The following is a 23171-nucleotide window of genomic DNA, read 5'->3' on the forward strand; positions in this document are numbered from 1 at the left end:
AATAAGTAAGAAAGAAGAACACCAATACAGTATACTAATGCATGTATACTAACAGTATAGAATTGAGAAAGATAGTAACGATGACCCTATATGCAAGACAGCAAAAGAGACACGCAGATGTACAGAAGAGTCTTTTGGACTCTGTGGGAGAGGGCGAGGGTGGGATGATTTGAGAGAATATCATTGTTCAGTTGAGTCACTCAGTCATGTCCAACTCTTTGCAACCCCATGAACTGCAGCATGCCAGGCCTCCCTGTCCATCACCAACTCCTGGAGTCCACCCAAACTCATGTCCATTGAGTCGGTGATGCCATCCAACCATCTCATCCTCTGTCATCCCCTTCTCCTCCTGCCCTCAATCTTACCCAGCATCAGGGTCTTTTCAAATGAGTCAGCTCTTTGCATCAGGTGGCCAGAGTATTGGAATTTCAGCTTAAATATCAGTCCTTCCAATGAACACCCAGGATTGATCTCCTTTAGGATGGACTGGTTAAATCTCCTTGCAGTCCAAGGGACTCTTACGAGTCTTCTCCAACACCACAGTTCAACAGCATCAATTCTTCTGCGCTCAGCTTTCTTCACAGTCCAACTCTCACATCCATACATGACTACTGGAAAAACCATAGCCTTGACTAGACGGACCTTTGTTGACAACATGTATATCATCATATGTGAAACAGATCGCCAGTCCAGGTTCAATACATGAGACAGGGTGCTTAGGGCTGGTGCATTGGAATGACCCTGAGGGATGGGATGGGGAGGGAGGTGGGAGGGGGGTTCAGGATGGGAAACACATGTACACCCATGGCTGATTCATGTCAATGTATGGCAAAAACCACTACAATATTGTAAAGTAATTAGCCTCCAATTTAAATAAATTTTTTTAATCAAGTAATAGATTAACTATCAAGTGCCTGAAACATTTTCCTTTAAGCACCAAATTTAACACTCACTTTAACAGGCATTTTTTCTAAAATTGCTAGCAGTATTCTATGCCTTTATGGAAAGAATTTCTTAATAGAAATTACTTTTAATGCTTAAGGATATGATGATGAATGTTATTGCATTCTCTTAAATATAAAATCTTTAAAATGACTGAAGTACATAAAATTATCTACTTTTATACTTAAAGGACCTAAACTTACATAATTGGCAATTTTTGTACTAGTTTTTCAGAATCTCTGGCATCTTGTTCACTGAAATGATACCAAGGTAACTTTCTTTTGTAATTGAGAATTAGTATCTAGCAGTCATTAATACTACATAAGACTTGCTTCAGAAAAGTTGGGTTTGAATATATGTATATCATGGAACTTGGTTAAATTAATAACTTAATGATACCTCAGTTGTGACAATAAGATCAAACCTAGAGTATCATACTGTGAAGTTTAATTAAAATAGAGCATGCAGAGCTGCTTGAGTACTAATAAACAGTCAATAAATGCAAAAAAAAAGGGAGAGAGGTCCCAATTATTAAGGATACCTGTGCCACATGACACAAAGTGCTCTATAGATATGTTCCTTTCTGATCCTCCAAAAACCCTCCTGAGAATAGGTATTTATTGCTCTTGTCCCTATTTTACTAAAGAAGAGACTAAAGGTTCAGAGAGGATCACCAGCTCATAAGTCATAGAACCAAGCTCTGAATTAGCTATCTTAAGTGTCTCACTCAGAAGCCCTCTATTTTTTTAGTTTATTTTACTGAAGTATAGTTGATTTACAATGTTGTGTTAATTTTTACTGTACAGCAAAATAATTCAGTTACACATATATAAATTATTTTTCAATATTGAATATAGTCCCCTGTGCTATACACAAGGGACCTTGTTTATCCATTCTATGTATAATAGCTTGCATCTGCTAATCCCAAACTACCCTTCCCCTACCCCCTCTTAACCTTGATAGCAATATTATGGGATCAGCAGTCCAGAAGCCTTAAGTATCAGGGCCTGCTGTCCTGACTTCAGTAAGTCCAGGGAATTTCAGCAAACCAAAGCACTGTTATTTGGGAGCTGTGCATTTATATGCTTTGATTAAGAAATATGAGGAGTACATGTGATACACAAAAAAGCACTGTTCTAGTTGGGAGGGATCCAAAGAGGAATACAGCCTCAGTCTCCAAGATATGGACATCCTAACTGGAGAGACAGACTTTGCAAATATCACAGCGGAGGGTGCACAGGCCCTAAGCTGGAACATTGGTGATCAGATGAATGAAGGGTCTGCTTTTCACACCCTGTTCCCATGGTCATGGTCCATGTTTTGACATTCTTCGCAGATCTGAGAGTAGAAGGGTAGGACTGATGAAGAAATTTCTTTTAAATTCTAGCCCAAATGGCAGAATATCTTTTATTGTTGGACACCAAATAGCTATTTTAAACTTGTGTAAATACTGTTGAATGAGTTTCAACAACCCTGTGTAAAATAGTAAGTTTTCTTAAGTGTTCTGCCCCATGTGCCATGGGCTCTCCTTCACTCTTCTTGGTGATGCTTGCAATAATGAGGCTGCTCATGATTGATTGCTTAGTGGGCATTATTATCTCACCTACTCTTCACCACAGCTTTGTGAGATAGATATTAATACAAGCATGCCCTTTTATAGCTGAGGACACCAAGACTCAGAAAGGCAAAGCAATTTGCTCAAAGTCACACAGCTAAAAAGTGGCAGATCTTGGGTTCAAACCTATACCCTGGCTTCAAAGCATGTGTTCTTAACTTCTTTTAGCTACTGAAAATAATCCTTTCCTGGATGTGATATAATCTGATATTTGCATACTTCCTTAATAGGTATTAGACAACTTTACCAAGGAACTAATCTCTATGTTAAGAAAATCTAAAATCTAAATTTTAGATCTACAAACTCAGTGTCAAAAATAAAGCAGCTCTTTGACTTAAGAAAACACACAAGTTATTTTTTCCATCAACCAACATTTAATGAATGTTGCTTTCACTGATTTCTCTACCTCTGCTTTTTATTCTAACAAAATGAATTCAGCATAGATTTTTCTGTTGACTTTCTGTTTTATATGTCAGAATTTTAAGACCTGAAAGGTTCTGCTCCTGTCTGGGGAAATTTGTTGAAAAAAGGGTTGAGAATGCCAGAGGTTCCAAAAGTGGAGCTGAGGTCAATGTTGGAAGGAGAAATCTGTGTCCATGCCCTTTTTAAGAAAGGAAGAAATTAGGGGCCAAAAAGCACTAGTTCTTAGTCGCAGATCTGTTGAGACTGAAAATCTTTTCCTTGACTTATCAACCAAGATGTACGGACAAGAATTCAGAGGTACCTTAAAGCCAGGTAATGACCTTGCTGGAAGGCCTGAGGGGAAGTGGGCAGAGGAATGACAGTAGATTCAGGCTCTCCTAGAGCTCCAGGAGCTTGGACACCCATGGATCCAGCTGCCCAAATGGCATGAATGGGTCATGCCATGTTAGGCAGCTGATCAGCTCATAGGCTCATCTCCAACACCAGCCACTGGATTCTAGACTTTTTCTTAGAGAAATGTTATAGAGAAAAGACACCCGGTGGTAAACAGGATGATCTTCACTACTGATCCATCCCTTTTCCTCTTGCTCAGTTGACATAATGGAAGTTATTCAATAGTATTAAATAGCACCCTCTTGAACCCCCTCCCTCCTCCCTCCTATCCCAAGAAATTCAGCTTGGATTGGGACCAGTTTGAATCCTAATCCAATGATGCTAAAGTTGCCAGGGCTACTCTCCATGGGGAGTGTGCTGACGGGAGCCCATTGCCGCTTGCAGGTGAGTTTTCATTTCTGCCTCTCAGGCCGCTTTCCATGAGGTGTCCACGGGCTGTGGGATGCTAGCTAGGTGCAGATGCGCTCCGACTTAAGGATGCGCATCACGTCTGTCCTAGTCACATGTCGCACCCTCTCCCTGCACCTTCTCAGCCCCTGGTTCAGGGAAGGGAGGCGCTGGCTATTGGAGATACTGTCCCACCAGCCCCAGGAGACCACCCTGACCATTTGCAAGCACTGAGGTGCCGAGTTCATCGTCTCAGTATCCCATTGAGGTCAACGATAAAAACTATTCCAACAGGCTGGTTTCCTTCACATTCTCGTGTACCTTTTTTAAAGTAAGCACCAAACATGGTTCTCTTCACTTGCAAATACTGTTTCCTTGCCCACCTTCTTCACTGTGCTTCAGGTCACTCCATCACCTGTTGTCATTCAGCCTTTCACTGCTCTTCTGCCTTCTCTTCCACCAGCTTTGGCCTCCTTTTAGGTATATCCTGTCCAGTTCTTGTCCCCCTGCCCCAGTCCTCATCTAAGGAAGTACCTAAGAACAATCTAGGAATCGCCACAGCAGCAAGAATGTGTGAGTTTTGTCAGCCACCCCTGGATCCAATTTTGACCATGTTGGTATTAATAAATTAATCAAAGAATATGATTGTATGTGTTTATACCTGGCTCCATGAGAGAGGGGGTAAAGACTTAATCACATCTGTCTCTAGCAGATGTTTGACAGTTTGGGACTGATACATGAAGACCGGTGTGTGTGTGCACAGAGAGGCAGCATCTCAAAAGACGAAAATGCAGTAGTGTATCTCCACTGTGTAGAAACATGGGTTCAGCCCAGCTTCGCAAACATGAACTCCACATTCTGTTTCCTTGGCAGATGAAGAGAATGCCAGCTGCTTATTCGCCTGCTTTACCTCAGGGAAAGAGTGGAGGTTACCAAAAAATTAGTTGGCTGGTATAATTCATCAGCTTACTGCAGGATTATACATACACATCACACCACTCACACACAAGGCATAGATTATGTGTAAAGCCACCATGAACATGTGTTTAATATTTATGAAGGAATTTAGATCACCTTAAAATCCCAGACTTTGGCAGTCTCACTTATATAATAGACTACTGTTCTTAAAATGGCAGAAAAAAGTTTTTTTACTGAAGGCAATCCGTAGAAGTCAATTTTTTAAAACGCCTTCTTGTTTTGATGCAAAATTCAATTTCTTATTGAAGCACTTGCATCCTTTGTCATGGGTCTAACAAAATCCAGAATAGGCAGGTTTTTGCAGAAACGTAAAAATGAGGCGATTTTTCTCCCCAAGGCATACTTTTGTATTAGTGTGTTAAAATAGCTTTAGGTAAAATTTTAGGCACATGGAAAAAGAATGTGTATAACATATACTATAAAGATAAGAATATTTATTATTGTGTTTTAAACTAGAGCCTTATCTTATACACAAAACCCATCAGTTATTAGTTCATTCATATGTGAGTTTTTAGCAGCCTACCAAGTTAATGAGCCATTGAAGCATTCCACAGAATCACAGGAGTATGTCTCAAGTCTCATTAATATCTCTAAGTTTATTGGGAGAGTGTTGTGATGACCAGGAAAATATTAACCTGCTCACAATGTTGCTTCAAACAATCTGGAATTTTCAGATGAACAGGAATGAAAGTTTCTATTTTAGAACTGAAGTAAGAAAACAGAAATGGTGTGTCCCCATCTCTTCTGTCCCTCTCCCCAAGATGCCACTTCTACCAGCTGACTCAGACAAGCTTGCTTCCCAGCAGTTTCCATCACAGCCGAGTCCTTTCCTGAGCTGCATCCAGGAGGTTGCCTCCTGGCCCCTGCAGGCTATGCAGCAGCAGGTGATGCCCTGAGCATGGAGCTGTGGCTGCTCTGGGCCACCTGCCCTTCCCTGGGAGCACGCCTCCCACTTCCTCCCAAAGCCTTTTGCACCTTTCCCAGCCCTTCCAAGCATGTTGCACCCGTGGTATTCAGTGCTTTTTGCCTGTAATATGAGATTATAAATGAAAGGGAAGTTTAGAACATGGTTTTTCATTCGGGGTTTTTCCCAGGTAGCCTTCCTTCTTTATTAACCTCTAGGAAGTATTTCTATTGGTGAAAAGCTGTGAAACGAACTCCTGGGACTGCTGTTTCCTGGCAAGGAATACTGGCATCTACACACCCCAGTGGGTCTCTGCAAACCTCGAAAGGGTCTCAGGTCCAGCCCTTCCCCTTGGCATATCATCTCTAAAAATGACAGGGCAAGGCTGAACCTGCCATGAAGATATCTTCGCCAAGTGTTCTGTTTCATCAGATGTTAAAATAACTGTGTCCTGTTCTGTAATGCAGGGCACGTCCTACCCCTAGTGGAATAATATATTTTAAGTGATTTCTGAAAATGGGCCGTGAAAGCCGTCTGCCACATGGCCCATGTTTGCACATCTCTATATAGTTACGATTGCGGAATTTGACAGTGTAACTCTGAATCTGATTAATTAAGAATGTGTAAAAAACAAAGTTCTTGCATTACAGCTCGTTCCTTATCTTTGTGTCTTTTACTGTGATGTTGTAGAACTTGGATCATATGGAAAACTAAAATATTATGACACAATGACTGAAGAAGGTAAGAATGATTTTAGAATTGTATGCATTGGCTTTTTTTTTTTTTTAATTTATGGTGTCTGTGGCCTGCCCATTTTTTTAGTCTTTATTTTCCCCCTTTGCATGACTTCAGTGACACTGTGTGATTTATCATTCTTTCTGCATTTTCGTCTAGTCTCTGCCATTGTGTTGATTTGGAATTGGAGACATGCAATACCATGAGTGATCATGTTATTCCATTCAAACGATCCAAACCATCTCAGTCGTGTAACGCACTCAGTGAAATGGTGTCAGCAATGTAAACACAAGCCCACACCCACTGGGTCACCGTTAGCTCCTCCACATGCTTACAACATAGAAAAATACATCGGACCAACACTTCCTTTTAATATGCCCCTAATTTGGGGGTGGGGGGAGATATGTATCTTCTGGTGATATTCTGATTTATGCAAAGCAATGAGCAATCTAAAGGAATCCCTAGATTCAAAATGGAAACCTGTTTCTGATGCAGAGGACTGTAAGCTCCTGTCCTTTTCTCCCACAGCCCATGCTAACTCATCTGAGAGAGGCCAGGGTCAGTTCTTCCAGCCAGCAGGGCTGTATATATTGGAGTTCACACCATGTGAGATTGGACATATCATTTTGAGCATTTCCCCTGAGTAAATGAAGTCTGGCAGAGATTTATTTTTCACTGTATCTACAATTCCAGACACTGTCCCAGAGCACAGTCTTCCCTCAGTCAGAATGACTTTTCTGAAATAAGTGCACCATGGAACAGCAACTTGAAAATTTTGCATTCTGGTAAAAGGAGTTGTTCTCTTGTCCTAATCCCACACATACCTCCACTTTTTTACTAATAAATGATATTTGTAAGTTATGAAAACATTTGGAGTTTTCACATGCTTTTTTCACTGATACTGACAAGAAAGCCAAAGGTACCCTAGGAAGGGAAATCGCTTCATTTTGTCCTTCAAACGTGAGCAAAACTCCCCAAAGTGTTGCATATCTTGTTTTCAGCTTCTAGTATTTCTGAGTTGCCTTAGTTTGCCAAAGAACTCCTAATCGCTTTGCATGCAGGAGGCAGAGTATCAGACAGCCCTCGGTAAGAGGAAGGCCCTTCTCAGCCCCTCCCCAGTCCGGCTTCTGCAAAGCTCTGGGGTCCTTCTTTACTTTTATCTCTGTGCTGTCAGTTAACCATGGTGGTGTTTTCTAAAGCAGCGGGCCACAGTTAGAATCTCAGACTGGGCTCTATTGTAACCCAAGGCCCTCCCAACAATGTGGGGGAAGTGCAGATCCTTGGGCAACAAAAGCTCTAAAGGCAGAAAGCATCCTATCCTACCACCATGGGGACAGAAAGAGCAGTCCCTGCCTTGAAGGAAGGCTCCTGTCCCAGCTGTTATGTTCACTCCATGTCTTCACACCACTTTGATTTTTCTTGGTGATTGGTTTGGGAAGCCAAAACTTTGGGGCTCACTGACTTTATAATTTAATTGCTTTTCCAGCCATCTCACAGCCCTCAGTCTAAACTTCATGGCTTGACTGGCCAGTGAGTTTGCTACCTTCTACCTGAATAGTTACGACCCCTCACGCTCTCTCATCCCTCCATCCTGTCCTCTGCCTTCCACCCTTAGCTTCTTGTTACCAGAGCTGCTTCTGGCTTCTTGTTGCTTCTGTTGACCTGTTTCTCCCTTATCCTTCCTTTCCTTCCTCTTTCCACATCTATGGGAGCAAATTGCCATTGGAGCGCTCCCTTTCTCTTCTTCCCACCAGAAAATTCAACATCACATGAAGATGCAAAAGCGCTGCTTCTGATCTGATGATACCAATTGATATCGAACAGCTGGGCTTTCTAGGCAGGCAAACAGAGTCAAAATAACGTCTAGCATGAGAAGCATGACCAGCCCTTAGCAAAACTGTAAAATTGTATTTGGGGACCTTCATGGGTCACCTTTAAGATTCCTTATCCTTCCCTGGACTGCCCACCCCTTCATGCATATCCCTTTGTGTCCCATTCTTAGCTGAAAATTCATCCCAGTTACAGTGATAGCTAATAGTAGCCAAGGGAGCATTTTTTAAGTACATTCTATGAAATATTACTATCAGATCATGTCATTAGGGATTTTGCAGCCATCCGGGGAAAAAAAGAAAGCAAGCTTGATTTTGTTATTAAGTAAGCAGGAGAGCTTCTGAATTAAGCTAAATAGATTTCTTTACCATGTGGCTTGTCAGAGCCTTCCATGTGCACCTATGCACTGCCGCATATAATAATAAATCGTATAGAGGGATGGAGGCTTCCCTGCTGGCTCACTGGTAAAGGATCCGCCTGCAGCGCAGGAGTCATGGGTTCAATCCCCAAGTCAGGAAGATGCCCTGGAGGAGGAAATGGCAACCCATTTCAGTATTCTTGCCTGGAGAACTCCATGGACATAGGAGCCTGTCAGGCTACAGTCCGTAAGGTCTGAAAGAGTCAGACACGACTGAAGCAAATTAGCATGCACGCAGAGGGATAGAGTTTGCCATATTGCCCAGACTTTTTTGGTCAGAGAAACCATTCTTCATATAGCCTCTTGTGGGACTCTTTCAGAAATGCTGGTTAAGGCATTATCCTTTATCTAGAATAGTAACCTTTGAAAGACTCACAAGTTTTCCAAACACATAACAGTCCCTCTCAGGCACTCACAGAAAGGATGACTGGAGCAGTGGGTGGGATGGGTTGGGTCTCCATCCATTCACCTCAGATTGCACCCTTTTGGCAGCTGCCTCCACGACAAGCCAGGCCTGGCTTAAACCTAATTCTGGGATTCCATCTAAAAGACTCAAGGCCAGTTCAGTGACCTCAGACCTGGCAACAGCCATGCATGACTTTCAAATTCCTCCTCTCACTGAAAATAATAATAATAACTGTGATTTATAGCATCTCCATGTTACACAACTTAAGGAAGTTTGATAAAGATGGAGATGCTATGGGCAATAGGGGACTATATAGCCTTCAAGAAATATCCCTCTCCATTTGAGCATTTCTTTTCACAGTTTTAGAAATGTGACTAGCCCTTGACTGGGCTATTATATTTGACTAGCCCTTGACCGGGCTATTATACTTGCCCATGTGACCAGTCATTATTTGTAACTGTTTCTGGAGATTTCTCTCGATGCTTTGTGAAGTCAGCTACTTGCAATGAGGCCTGCTTTTCTTCCCTAAAGTGGATTAAGTGGAAAGATGAATTACATATGCCACCCCCATCCTAAGAAAAATTGTGTGATGATCTACTAAGTATAGAGAATGGTCATGCACGTATTCAGTCCGTTATTTTAAGCGCCTGCTTTTTGCAAGTTATTCTGCTAGGTGCTTCGTTGAAGTACAAGAGTAAAGAGTGGACAGTGTGCCCGCATGGAACTTACAAATAGGGAAGAAATAAAACACTGAGTTTTAATAATCACTGAGCCACCAGGAGGAGAGTGGTAAGTCCCATAGGTATTTAGAAAAAAGATAATAGGCTACAGGAAGAGGAAAGATTGCTTTCAGCAGTGGGGGATGGGGAAGGAGAGGATTTTGTGAAGGTGGTCTTTGACCTGGGCCCTAAAAGATCAGTAAATATGGGTTACATTGGTGTAGGAGGAATGGTTCCCACCTGGCCCACCAGGCTGAGGGATGAAAGAAGGGGCCATACCAAGCCTTACTGAGTGCCCCCCACCTGCCAGGCACAATGCACTGAGTGTAATTTAATACATATTAAATTTATATATATAAATGTAATCCTTGTAATGATTACAGGTAGATTTTACTGATGATGAGAAAACCAAAGCCCAAGCAAGTATTCTATTAGATGTGGAAACTTTAAGATTCAGAGAAGCAAAGTGATTGGCTCTGGGACTCAGAGGTAGTAAGTTGCCACGTGGAAGCTGAACTCAGGACCACTGACCGCCTTCTCAGCTCCACTGCGGTTGCTCGGCGAGGTGGTGTAAGGAGCTGGGCAGTGCAGATAGGCTGCAGTGTAGGGGTAGGAAGAAAGGCTTTATGGAGACCAGACCATGGGAAGAGCTGAACCACAGGCTAAGGAATGACAGTGAGCTATTGGCTGAAACACGGCCTCCGTACTTCAATACTGTACCTTTAAAATTTTATTTTAATAGAACGGTCTGGGGCTTCCCTGGTGGTCCAGTGGCTAATGCTCCACGCTCCTGTGCAGAAGGCCAGGGTTTGATCCCTAGTCAAGGGTCTAGATCCCACATGCTACAGCTAAGAGTTTGTATACTGCAACCAAAGATCCTGCATGCTACAACTAAATTTTAATATTTTAAAATTTTAAACTTTGATATTTTAAATTTGAATGTTAAATTTAATGCTTTTAAATTAAAAAAAAAAAAAACTGCTTACTCTCAGACACTGGAAAAAAGTGTAACATTTTTTGTAAAGTTTGCCCCTCACCCCCTCAGAGCCCAATTCCTCCCTCCCTTGTCTCAGGTGCTCAGAACCTAAATCAGAACAGCTGCCTGGGCCACACCCAACTTCCTCTCCTACCCTGAACCAATCAGAATTTTATCCACTCACTCATTCATTCCCTCCCTGAAGGAAGTGGCAACCCATTTCTGTATTCTTGCCTGGAGAATTCCACGGACAGAGGAGCCTGGCAGGCTATAGTCCCTGTGGTCACAAAGAGTCGGACACGACTGAGCACCTAAACAACAGCATTCATTCTCTAACGTATTCATTCAGCAACCCTCATTTTGGACGAGGCATTAGACTGAGTACAGGGCTCATGGAGATTAAAGATAGCTCTACTCCTAAAGAATTCACATTTCAGCGGGGCACACAGGCAGCAAGATGAGTAACATGGTGGGCAAACCCAAGGTGCCAGGGAGCCCAGTGGAAATGAGGACAGGATTCTCAGAAGAGGCCATGTCTCCACTCCCTCATTCCTGCTTCCCAAGGTGATGGCTCTCCTACCCTACCAACCACCTGATACTAATGTGTTCACTTGATAATAGCTGAGCACCTGCTCTGAATGAATCATGTTCCTAGATTTTATCTGTAACAAGATGTTTCCAGAGATTCAAGCAAGTGGCTCTAGGGATAGTCTTTTAGTGACCTCAGTTCCCCCTACTTGGGCAGCCATTCGTTTATCTCCTCATGGGATGATACTTAATATTCTTGGAAGAGCAATCTCCAGTTTTTACTTAAGATAAATAACCCATAGTTTAACAGATAAACATATTCTACAACACAGGGAAGTGTATTCAGTATCTTATAATAACCTATAATGGAAAAGAATCTGAAAAAGAATACACATATACGTATATATATTCATATATATATATAACTGAATCATTTTGTTATACACCTGAAACTAACACAACATTGTAAATCAGCTATTCTTGAGTTTAAAAATAAATCAGTAACCCATAGTTTATTTCTCAGCTACAGATAACCCAAATTCATACCATCATCACTCTGGAAAATCCTCAATAAATTGAACTTGGCTTCCTTACTAAAGTTACTTTAAATGAAAATGTAAAAAGTTCAAAAGAAAGCTTGTGTGATGGAACAGAGGAATTCAAAGAAGAGATGTCTTTCCACCAATGGCAGTATACACAACTACTCATTTCTGCTCTTTGGAGATAAACATTCATAAAGACATGTAGATAAGTAGGTAAACAGAACTCATGACTAAGGATACTTTGCAAATATGCAATGTATTGTGCTAAACTCATTGCCATTTAACAGAAGCCATGTCTAGAAAAATAATTTCTCCACTTTTTAAAAAGTCAATCTTTGTTCATTTGTATAAAGGATAACAAAGATGTTTGTTTTAATATCAAGGGTAAGAATAATAATGATCTTTTCCTTTTTGAAATTAAGGCTTGTTTCATGGCAACCAATAACCCCTTTACCAAGCTAAGAAACTAATAATGTCTTATATGAATCATGGGTTCCTCAGTTAGTCATGGGTGAGTTTTGAAAATTTCAAAAAAACAGAAGCACCCTAAGGTTACATAGTCTAGCCAGTTATTTTACATTTGTAAATGCAGTGAAATCTTCCCTGATGGCTCAGAATGTAAAGAATCTGCCCAGGAGACCTCTGTTCAATCCGTAGATTGGAAAGATTCTCTGGAGAAGGGAATGGCAAACCACTCCAGTATTCTTGCATGGAGAATTCTGTAGATAGAGAAGCCTGGTGGGCTGCAGTCCATGGGGTCAAAGAGTCAGACACGACTGAGCAACTACCACTTTAGCACAGATTCCAGTTCTTCTTCAAAAAGAAATTGAATTTGGTAATACTGTTCATTGGTATTTTCCATTGCCCAAAAGATATCCTCTGAAAATGTAATCCTAAAATGGGTACTTGGTGCTATCTGTGGTTTTCACATTATATTTTAATCCTGGCTTTGAACTGATGAGACTGTGTTATATACTCTGATATATTAAGCAGGATAGGTTCAACTCTAGCAGAAAATCCAAATTAACAGGGACTTACTTCAGATAGAAGTATATCTCTCACGAGTAAAGAAGCAAGCTGTACATGGCTGATATGGAAGCTTCACAGTAATCCAAGGCCCAAACTCCTTCATCCTTCTGCTCCATCTTAATATATGACTTTCAACCTCAAGGGCACCTCATGTCCAAGATGGCTGCCACTCCAGCTCCACCATCACATCGGTATTTCATGAAGTCTTGTGCATGCTCAGTTGTGTCCGACTCTTTGCAGCCCCATGGACTGTAGCCTGCCAGGCTCCACTGCACTGTCTATGGGATTTTCCAGGCAAGAATACTGGATTAGGTTACCATTTCCTACTCCCAAAATTATTTTCCCCAGCTATTTTGTCTTCTCTTTAAGGAGGCTTCCTTTTAGACCTTGCGAGTAAAATCTGTACAAAACTCCATTACTTGCCTACACCTAGTTCAAGGAAGCTTGGAAATATAGTATGTCAAGCTGGGTGATGTGCTGTCCCCAATAATTTAGATAGTATGTCACTAGGAAATGAAAAAGGAAGATATTAATAGGCAACTTGCAATCTCTCCATAACAGACAAATATTGCTTTCATAAAACTGTGTGTTGATGGGGAGGACTGAGACCAGAGCAAGCTCTGGAGTAAGACTGAGAACTCATGCTAATATAGTCAAAGGTCTGTCTAGTCAAAGCTATGGTTTTTCCAGTAGTCATGTAGGGATGTGAGCATTGGACCATAAAGAAGGCCAAATGCCAAAGAGTTGATGCTTTCAAACTGTGGTGCTGGAGAAGACTCTTCAGAGTCCCTTGGACTGCAAGGAGATCAAACCAGTCAATCCTAAAGGAATTCAATCCTGAAAACTCATTGGAAGGACTGATGCTGAAGCTCCAATACTTTGGCCTCCTGATGCAAAGAACTGAATCATTGGCAAAGACCTTGATGCTGGAAAAGATTGAGGGCAGAAGGAGAAGGGGGTGACAGAGGATGAGATGGTTGGATGACATCATGGACTCTCTGGGAGATGCTGAAGGACATGGAAGCCTGCGTGGCGCAGTTCATGGGGTCACAAAAAGTCAGACATGACTGAATGACTGAACAACAACAACTGGAGATATGGATAAAGTGGATTTGGAGTCTGGTATGGATAAAGTGGATTTGGAGTCTGGAGCTTAGGGGAAAAGTTAGGGTTACAGATGTAAATTTGAAAGTTACAGACTATAAGTCATTTAAAGCTATAGAACTAAAGAATACCTAGCTAGTCAGTAGAAAAGAGGAGGCCAAGGACTGAGCCCTGGGAACTCTAAAGTGTAGGGTCTGGGAAGAGGGGAGAATGCACAGCAAAGGAGACTGGGGTAGGCAGAGGATGGGGAGAGAATGGCATCCCAGAAACCAAGTGAAGAACTGGTTCTAAAGGCGGGCCATGAAAAGGTGATGGCATTAAAGAATTGACAGATGAGATCAAAGAATTGTCTTATAGGATAACAGTTACAGACAGAATGTGAGATGCTTCAAGTCGGGAATTTGGGCATGGTACTGTTATTGCCAGTGACAAGGTTTAACTGCAGGAGTGGATGGACAAGGTGAGAAAGGGCAGCTGGAAGAGAGTAGGTTAGGGCAGTAAGGAGCCAAGTGTGGCAGGGGTCACCCATGTAAAGTCACCATGGGTGGTAACACGAGTAACAGTGGAGATAAAAATAGTGAACTGTGTTCCAGTATCTTCAGGAATGAGGGAAGCATGACTAGGAAGTCAGTTGAGGTAAAAGTGGTAGAGTTTATCGGCCTGGGCTTCAAAGAAGGACAGAGAATTGATGTATAAGTAATAAGGAAGGGAGGATGGAATAGGGTAAAGAGCACTTGGGGAGAAATAGTGTCACTTTCAAGGGCCACAGGAGAAAAGGGACCATCAAGAAACAACCATGCTGAGGAGGAACAAAAAGACAACGTTCACAGAAGTTGAGAATGCATGAAGTTTAGTGATGGCGGGACTGAGAGATTGAGCCAGACCAGGGATTTTCAGAGCCACTTGGTGATAAGCACCTCGATGGTGATGGATGACCTGGAGGCTTTGCTGATGAGAACAAGAATGTAGCATGGGATGGCAACAGCCTCACCATGTTTTTAAAGCCTTACTAGAGCCTCTTTCTTTGGATTGGTCTCATGGGCAGTTTGCAGTGATGAAGTAAGGTCTGTCTTTCCAGGAGAGAGGAGCTCTGGGGAACCCCATGAGTCCAGCTGGGAGCGGGGAAAGTTAAGGAAGGAGATCAGCCTCCTCAATTCAGGGACAGAGAGTTCAGTCCAGCACAGGAGGACCCTTCCTCCAGACATGGCCAAAGATGGAGTGGCCTGCCTCAGACAGGACCTTCTCTGGAGAAGCCAAGGACGCTCCTTCAGAAAGAAGTTCAGATAATGGACAATGCCACGGTCAAGACTCTGGCCTGGTGGCCTTTATGAAGTGTGATGGCAGACATAGTTTGCAAGTCTGCCTTTAAGATCTGTCTTTAAGATGAACCTTCAGAAAACTTGATCTTGCATTTTGGTTACGCTGCCACCAAGATTGTGATAGGTAGGTTCCTGGACCATAGCATCTGAACTAAAACACTTGTGTATTATTTGATCCAGTTCACAGCCAAATTATTAGTGTGGTTAAATACAACAAATAGTCCATTAGTTCCTGTGGAATGGACCCTTAAAAGAACAACTGCCCCCAAGAAGCCTATATTCTCTTTCAGTTGTAAATCCAAACTTTTACCACAATCGAAATTTTAAATTGTAAACTAATTTTAACCATTCTTTTTATTATAAAATCATTCCATGCATGCAGAGGTAAAAAGCAAACATTACATAAGGAAAGACAGTAAAATGAGTCCCCTTCTTACCCCAGATTCCATTCATTCCTTAGAGCTGGCCACTTTTTATCAGTTTTTTAACATATTCTCTTTTCTTCTATACACTGTTCTATACGTGGCTTTTGTCTATTAATATATCTAAGATATTTCCATATTAGCCCTGTTTTTCTCTCCCCATTCCTTTTTAGCGGGTGTGTAGTATTCCACTGCCTGCCTCTTCCCTGGTGGGTTCAATCAGTCCCCTGTCAATGAATATTTAGAATAGTTCCATTTTTATTCATTTAGTTATTACAGTGCTACATGAGCATCTTCTTTGCCCATATAATAAGCTCTATTAAGTTGAAGATATAAATGTGTGTGCTGTTCACTCAGTCACGTCTGACTCTTTGCAACCCCATGGATGGTAGAGCACCAGGCTCCTCTATCCATGGAATTTTTCAGGCAAGAGTACTGGAGTGGGTTGCCATTTCCTACTCCAGGGGCTCGTCCTGACCCAGGGATCAAACCTGTGTCTCTTGTGTCTCCTGCATTGGCAAGTGGATTATTTACCACTGTGCCACCTGGGAAGCCCTTTGAAGTATAAACAAACATACAAAATCAAGTTCTGGAAATAAAAATGACAGATCAAAGGACATACACATTTTAAACTTTGAAAGGTAGTGCCAAATTGCCCTCCAAAGACATTGCATCAATTTACACTCCTACTCACAGTGAAGGCATGAGCCTTAAACAACAAATTGAAATAAGTCCTTTGAACAGAGATTCAAGCTGACTTCTTTACAGAGCAGATGAGCCTTTGCAAGGTAACTAGCTTCTGATTTACTTGTTTGAGAAACCCAAGTTTTTACTAAAGTTGAGTGAAATCCAGGGTGGAGTTCTGATGGAAGTCTTTGTCCTTTCCAAATGAAGTGACAAGGCTATTCCTCCCACACAGAATATCCAATTTCCACCCCAGCATGTATGCTTCTTGCCTCATGATCATTGATATCCCTATAGAAACTCCAAGGTCCCTGCAGGTTACCTTTCTCCCTCCCAGCTACCTATGAGGGCAGCTCTGTTATGCACGACACCATTTCCAGCACCATGTTATGTTTCATTCATTCTAGGTTGATGGTTTAAGTCATTCGGTCCAACTTTCCATAACCGGATGATGTTTCTGGGCACTTGAACAGATACTCTCTGTTAAGGCTGGGCCTTCTCCAAAAGACAAACAGATTTAACTCAACGGTTATTAACCACATTACTTTTTTAGAGATGTATTCTTACAAGTCTCTCCCTGGGGCTGGATCTTAGGAAGACAGCTGCCTAATGCGTGTGCATAACCAAACTAACCAACTAGAAACTGGCATCAGATCTGTAGGAAAGATCAAATCAGTTGAGTGGATAAATTCATGGTCTTCCTGAAAACCAGAACCAAGGACGTCTTCTCATTAGAATACATCCAGCTCTTCAAACTTCATTGCATCTTATTTTCATGATCTAAACCATCAGCAGTAAAAGCAGAAAGATTGGACCTGGCAAGTAAAGGCAGATTTTGCCACATCACATGTGTTAGAAAGTGTTAAGTGGCAGCAGAAGTGAATCATGGATATTTTTTTTTTTGTCTGTTTCTGACATCCCCAGAGCTGAAAATGCTAAGTCACCTTCATCAGTCAAACTTGAATATTGTTATTATAAATTAATAATTTCCCACCTCTGTGAAGCTTTCTCTTTAAAAAAAAAAAAGTGGAACTCTGTTATACCAGAAGTTGGCATGTTCAATTAAGCATGGTAAGTTTCTCTTTTGATTAAATCTGAAATGAACTGAATCATCCTGTCTTAGTCATGGGCCACTAAACCTTCAGTCCCATTTAATTAAGAACCCACAGCAGGTCCTGCCACTTCTGTTACAAACCCACATTTCAAATGAGATTGACAGGCACCAGTTTACAATGTAAAGCTGAGGATTCAAAAAGAAAAAAAAAAGAAGAAGAAGAACATAAGTTAACCGACCATTTGCCAACACATGAGATCCAGGTAACAGGAGAGGATGTGTTTATGTGAAACACTGGCTACTACAGAATAAATGTTAGCCAGATCTAAAATCTGGTTTTTATATATCAATACAAGTCAGAGTAACCTTTCAACAAATAGTTGTTGAGTACCTACTATTTGCCAACTGCTGTGAACAAATCAAAACTGCCCAAATGAATACATCAGTGTCACAGACCATTGGCAGAAAGACATACCCAATATATGAGCTTTGACTCCGAAGACCTCTTTTCTACCCCTTAGCTGGTAGTGGGGCTGGATGCTGGCAAATCTTGGATTTGAAGCCTGTCTCAGTAAAGCAATTCATTACCCATTTATCTCTTAGATATCCAGAGGGTGAAGGCATAGGAACAGGGGAGAGACATTCAAACCTTCTATCTGGCAGCCCCTGCCTGGCTCAGAACTCCAAAACAGATCACACAACCCCTTTGCGAATGTTTATGGGAGCCATTTGTATCTGTGTATCCAGGAGAGAACTCTTCAGAAAATTAAGCTCCTAAAATAATAAAACAGTTGGCCCAAAATGATGAAGAATAGTAGCTCTCAAGCCATGTCAGCCCCAGCTAAGGTCAGTAAACTGACTCCATGCCTGAAACATCATATTTTGCCGTCCAATACCTGCTGCGAGTTTTTTTATTTGTAAAATCCCAGTTTTGCCTGAACTTGATTAGATTATCTTAAAAAAAAAAAAAGGCAGAGAGAGTCTCAAAATAGACAGTCATTAACTGTAAACACAATTAGACTTTGGAGATTTAATCTCTACATTAACCAAGAAGTGAGTCTGGTGAGTTTCCTGCAGTGTGTTTCTGGATCCTCCTTTTTCTACTCACCAAAAGAATGTAAATTTCAAATAGATTTGCAAACAGCAAGAACTCCAAGCACGTCACACAAGCACACACACATGCATGCATGCCCACATGCTGTAAGATTCCCTTTGTTGTTTGTGTTAATGTTATCACGTTCAGAAACACTGAGGACCAGTCTACGATGTAAGTACTGGGGGGACAGATGACAAGAATCATCCCTGTCTTGAGGGGCCCACAGGTTAGTTGGAGAGAGAGTGAATAAAACACCTCTGGCTTTCTATGAGAACTGCCATGATGGCATAGGTATCAGAGGGTTGTGATAGAGAAAGGTACCTAGGTACCTTGCCAGCCCAGGAAAGGGACTCGAGAAAAGCTTCCTGAAAGAAGAGATGCATAAAGCAGAGTCTTTAGAAACAAATAAACAGCATTCCAAGCCATAGGGCTTCCCAGGTGGCACAATGTTAAAGAATCTGTCTGCCAATGCAGGAACCACAGGTTTGATCCCTGCGTTGGGAAGATCCCCTGAAGGAGGAAATGCCAACCCACTCCAGTGTTCTTACGTGAAAAATCCCATGGACAGAGGAGCCTAGCAGGCTACAGTCCATAGGATCCCAAAGAGTTGGACACGACTGAGCACACATTCCAAGTCATGCGAAGGGTAAAGTATAAGGATGCAGGCAGTGCGATTAAAAGCTGGGAGATCAATTAAGAGGCGATAACCGACATCCAGGCAGGAAAGGTTGGATCTGATTGTTCAAAGGTAGACTCAAAAGGACTTGGCAGTTCACTGGATATGAGGGAGAGGAGGACCTCTAAGGTGACTGAAAAACCTAGGGAGTGAGGAAATCACCAACAGAAAATACAAGCAAAATAGCGGATTCCTAGGAAGGAAGATGATATAACGAAGTTTGGGGCACATTGAGTTTAACCATGAGAGGGACTTCCCAGTGGTGATATTCAGAAGTCCATTGGCTGAGAAGACCCGGACCAGAGTTCCAAATGTGGGAATCATCAGTAGTCGGGCAGTGATCCATTGGGTCCCTTAGGAGAATGTGAGGAAGGGACCCTGGGGAGTGGTGGCACATATAGGGCACATTGAACATATGGGGTCCTTGAACATCGAAGGGGATTTCAAGGAAGGGAATGAGGAATACCAGATGCCACTAAGAGAGCCAGGCACATGGAAGTGAAAAGTGGCCGAGGACAGGTTCAGTGGTGAAATGCTGACAAATGGCAGACGCAGAGTTAAGAAGTGACCAAAGGAGCCCTAAAGACGCAGGGGCACCACACAGACTGACCTTTCCAGAGGTTTGGCCATAAAGAGACAGCAAGTGACAGCAGTGCCCGTAGGATAGCTGGAGTTGAGAGAAGGGCTGCCACGTTGAAGGACTTAAGCATGGTGATAGGCTGAGGGGAAAGGGAAGGATTAAAGATGACGGATTAGGCAAAGTCCCTGAAAAGGCAAGAAATTGGGATTGAAGGACAGAATTTCATTAAGTACACTGGAAATTTTCCAAAATATTTAGGAAGGCACCCTATTTCCAGTGATAAGGTGACCCCATTAGGAGAGATGACAGAACCAATTCACACCTGGACAGATCTGAGCCTTACTGGTGACTCCAAAGGTCATTCTTACAGGAAATTATTTTTAAAAGCCTTAATAAGGAAATCAGGCTGTTTCATTTCATTATATGATGAGTTTGGCCACAGCTTGAGATTATGTAAATATTCTTATTAATTACAGGAACTAGTCCTATGATTATGCCTGTAAATATACTACAGTTAAATTATGTTAATCATCTTTATTATGTGGTCCATTCACAAAATATTTACTAAAGATGCTTTATAAATTACTTTATTACAATACTAGTTTGATTTCCATTCATGTCAATGGAACCTTATAATTGGTTTTACATGATAGTTTGCAAAAATTAGAATAACTTGAGGGTTGTATCTCAAAAGTAGATTTAGAATAAATAAGTAAACTCTATGTTCTTATGCAGGACAAGACTTTTATTTTTAATATTTTGCTTTTAAGAATAAAAATCAGGCCAGATGCTATTAGATGAATAAGCTGCCCCAGAAGGACAGTTTGTGGAATGCAAGTGGATCTTACTTGCCCACGCTGCAAAGTAGTGTCTGGTATTTTCGAACTTTATTCTCTGAGTTTCCATGCCCTCTGGAGAAGGCCCCCACTGTTAGAGCATGAATCTTAAGTCCTTGTTTCTTGTCTCTCTGGCTCCAGGCTGTGAACCCTACAAGGGCACCAGATGGATCTTATTATCAAAAATTGCCTGATTCATAGCACAGGCTTGGTTAATATTTGCAGAGAGGAAGATTGGTTGTGACCTGTACTGACTTGGAAAAAAAGCTCAGACTTCCCTGGGGAGCTGATATAGGGAAAGCTTCACTATAATTCAGTGAGTGCATGAGATGTGCCAAGCTTGACTCTAAGACACTTGTGGAGGCATAGGGAAATACACAGATGGCTGAGAGGAGGTCCCCGCCCCCGAGAAGCCTGCCCTCTGGCGGGGAAAGCAGAGAGGCTGGCAGCAAGCTGAAATAAGGGCTGTGATGAGTACAAAATGCCCTGAGAGCAGTGGGTAGATTTCCACCTGGGAAGGAGCACGTGGGTATCAGTAGAGAGACTTCGGGTCTGGCCTTCAGTTCAGTTCAGTTCAGTCGCTCAGTCGTGTCTAACTCTTTGTGGCCCCGTGGACTACAGCATGCCAGGCTTCCCTGTCCTTCACTGTCTCGCATAGTTTGCTCAAACTCATGTCCATTGAGTGGGTGATGCCTTCCATTAGGCCTCGACAAATGAGGAGTATCTTCATACAAGGAGGAGCCAGAGCTCAGCTTGCCTACTGTACTCTCTGCGGTGCTCACTGCGCTTCCTCTTGCACCTGCCTCCTCTTCCTTGCAGTGCCCACCTTGGGGACCTGATCGGGGGGAGGAGGGACAGAAGGGAGGCAACTGGGTGCCCCTCTGTATTTCACTTCTGCAACATGAACTTGGTCCACCCTATTTTCTCCTCTTTACTTCAGACAGTTCCTGGGGCTCTATATATGGACCCTTAGCCCTACTGGGGCGCGGGGCTTGAGTGGACCTGAAAGGATTTACTTTGGCCTATTAGCCAATAGGAAGCTTGTGAGAACTTGATCAGCGTGCCTGGAAACCACAAACACAAGGATCGATTGAGCCCCACTGGGGCTCAATACGGCAGTGAACAAAACTGATGAAAATTCCTACCCTCACAGAGCTTGACTGCTAATGGGAAGCAGCAGATAATCAATAGCAATAGTGATACAGTGAATGAGGTGGTGGAAAATGCTTTAGAGAAAATAAGCTGAGGGTGGCAAGTGCTGGAGAGAAAAGCTGCACCTTTAAATAGGCTGCTCAGAGCAGCTTCAATGAGAAGGTGACATTTGTAAACAAGTATCAGTACTTGATGGTGAAGGACAGGGAGGCCTGGCGTGCTGCAGTCCACGGGGTCACAAAGAGTCGGACACAACTGAGCGACTGAACAGCGATGAACAACAAATCAGCACTTGAAGGAGTTGAGAGAGTGGAGCCCATGGATCTCTGGGAGAAGAACATTCCAGGTAGAGGGACCAGCAAAGGCCATGGCCCTGAGGTGGAGAGAGCGCAGTGTTTTCCAGAACAGCAAGAAGGCCAGCGTGGCTGGTGCAGAGTAAGCTCGGAGAGGGGGAGGGGACAAGGCAGGAGGGTCGAGGTGAGCTTCACGGGACAGAATCTTCCAGGTCATTGGCAAGACTTTGGTTTTCATTTTTCCCTAAGGATCCCCTGCAGGATTTTGCACAGAGGAGTGAGTGGCGTCACCTGACCACTAATGACCCTGGGATAAGACCAGCCCAGGGGACCGGGAAGACATGGTGGAAGAGAGACTGGCCGGGAGGCCAGAGGATTGTTGCTCGGCCCAGGGAGGCGGGGAGCGAGAAGTGGTCAGGTTCTGAAATACGCTGAAAGCAGAGACTCCAGATTTGCTGACAGATAGCTTGTGAGGTAGGAGAGAAAGAGAGGAACCCACAGTGACCCCAAGGGTCAGCGTTTGCTCTTTGCCACATCGCTTTCATAGTGCTTCTCAGAGTCACGATGACCTGGCTGCCTGACCTGAGTCTCTGATTCCAGAACAAAAAAAAAAAAAAAGAGGATTAAACAGGAGGAAAGTTCAGGTGCCCTGTTGCTTTTTAAGCTGCCAGCCAAGCCATGAACTTCAAAGACAGAGACAGGAAAGGCAGAACTGAAAACACAAAAAATAATTTCAAACACACTGAGTTTTCCCTCCTGTTTCATTTTTCCTTTTCTTCTCCCAAACCAAGGTCTGTTTGCCGAGGTGTGTGTGGCCACTCCCTTTACATCTATAAATCTCTTTGGTCCTGTCCCTTCCGTGTTGCTGGGGCTCAGAATGCTCTATGGCAGCCAGGAGCTAATCTCATCTCCAGCCCAAAGCATTCCTGTCAGGGCGCTGCTGATGACTTGGTGGGAAGGATGTGAAGGAATTTCCAGGGGCTGTTTTCATTAATCAACGGCAGAACAAAAGTAAAATGCTTTACCTTGGAGGAAACAGAACCTCCAAAGGTGATTTTGCGACACAGCCTGGAGCTCCTGCATTATGGCAGAGAGATCGGTTGAGGATTTTGATGCCTGGTTGTTTTTCC

General features: G+C 42.6%; 1 protein-coding gene across 3 annotated transcripts in view; it reads left to right on the forward strand.

The window, feature by feature from the left end:
• SLC24A2 (solute carrier family 24 member 2) overlaps positions 1-23171 on the forward strand; it is a 268004-nt gene that overhangs the window by 198050 nt on the left and 46783 nt on the right. For 2 of the 3 annotated variants that reach the window (XM_068973561.1, XM_068973562.1), the window contains exon 4: positions 6333-6383. The exons of the other annotated variant lie outside the window; for it this stretch is intronic. In XM_068973561.1, the coding sequence (XP_068829662.1) occupies positions 6333-6383 (51 nt within the window). The remainder of the gene's footprint in view (positions 1-6332; positions 6384-23171) is intronic. 3 annotated transcript variants of the gene reach the window in all.

This window comes from Capricornis sumatraensis, chromosome 6 (assembly GCF_032405125.1).
Source record: "Capricornis sumatraensis isolate serow.1 chromosome 6, serow.2, whole genome shotgun sequence".
NCBI classification, from domain to species: domain Eukaryota; kingdom Metazoa; phylum Chordata; class Mammalia; order Artiodactyla; family Bovidae; genus Capricornis; species Capricornis sumatraensis.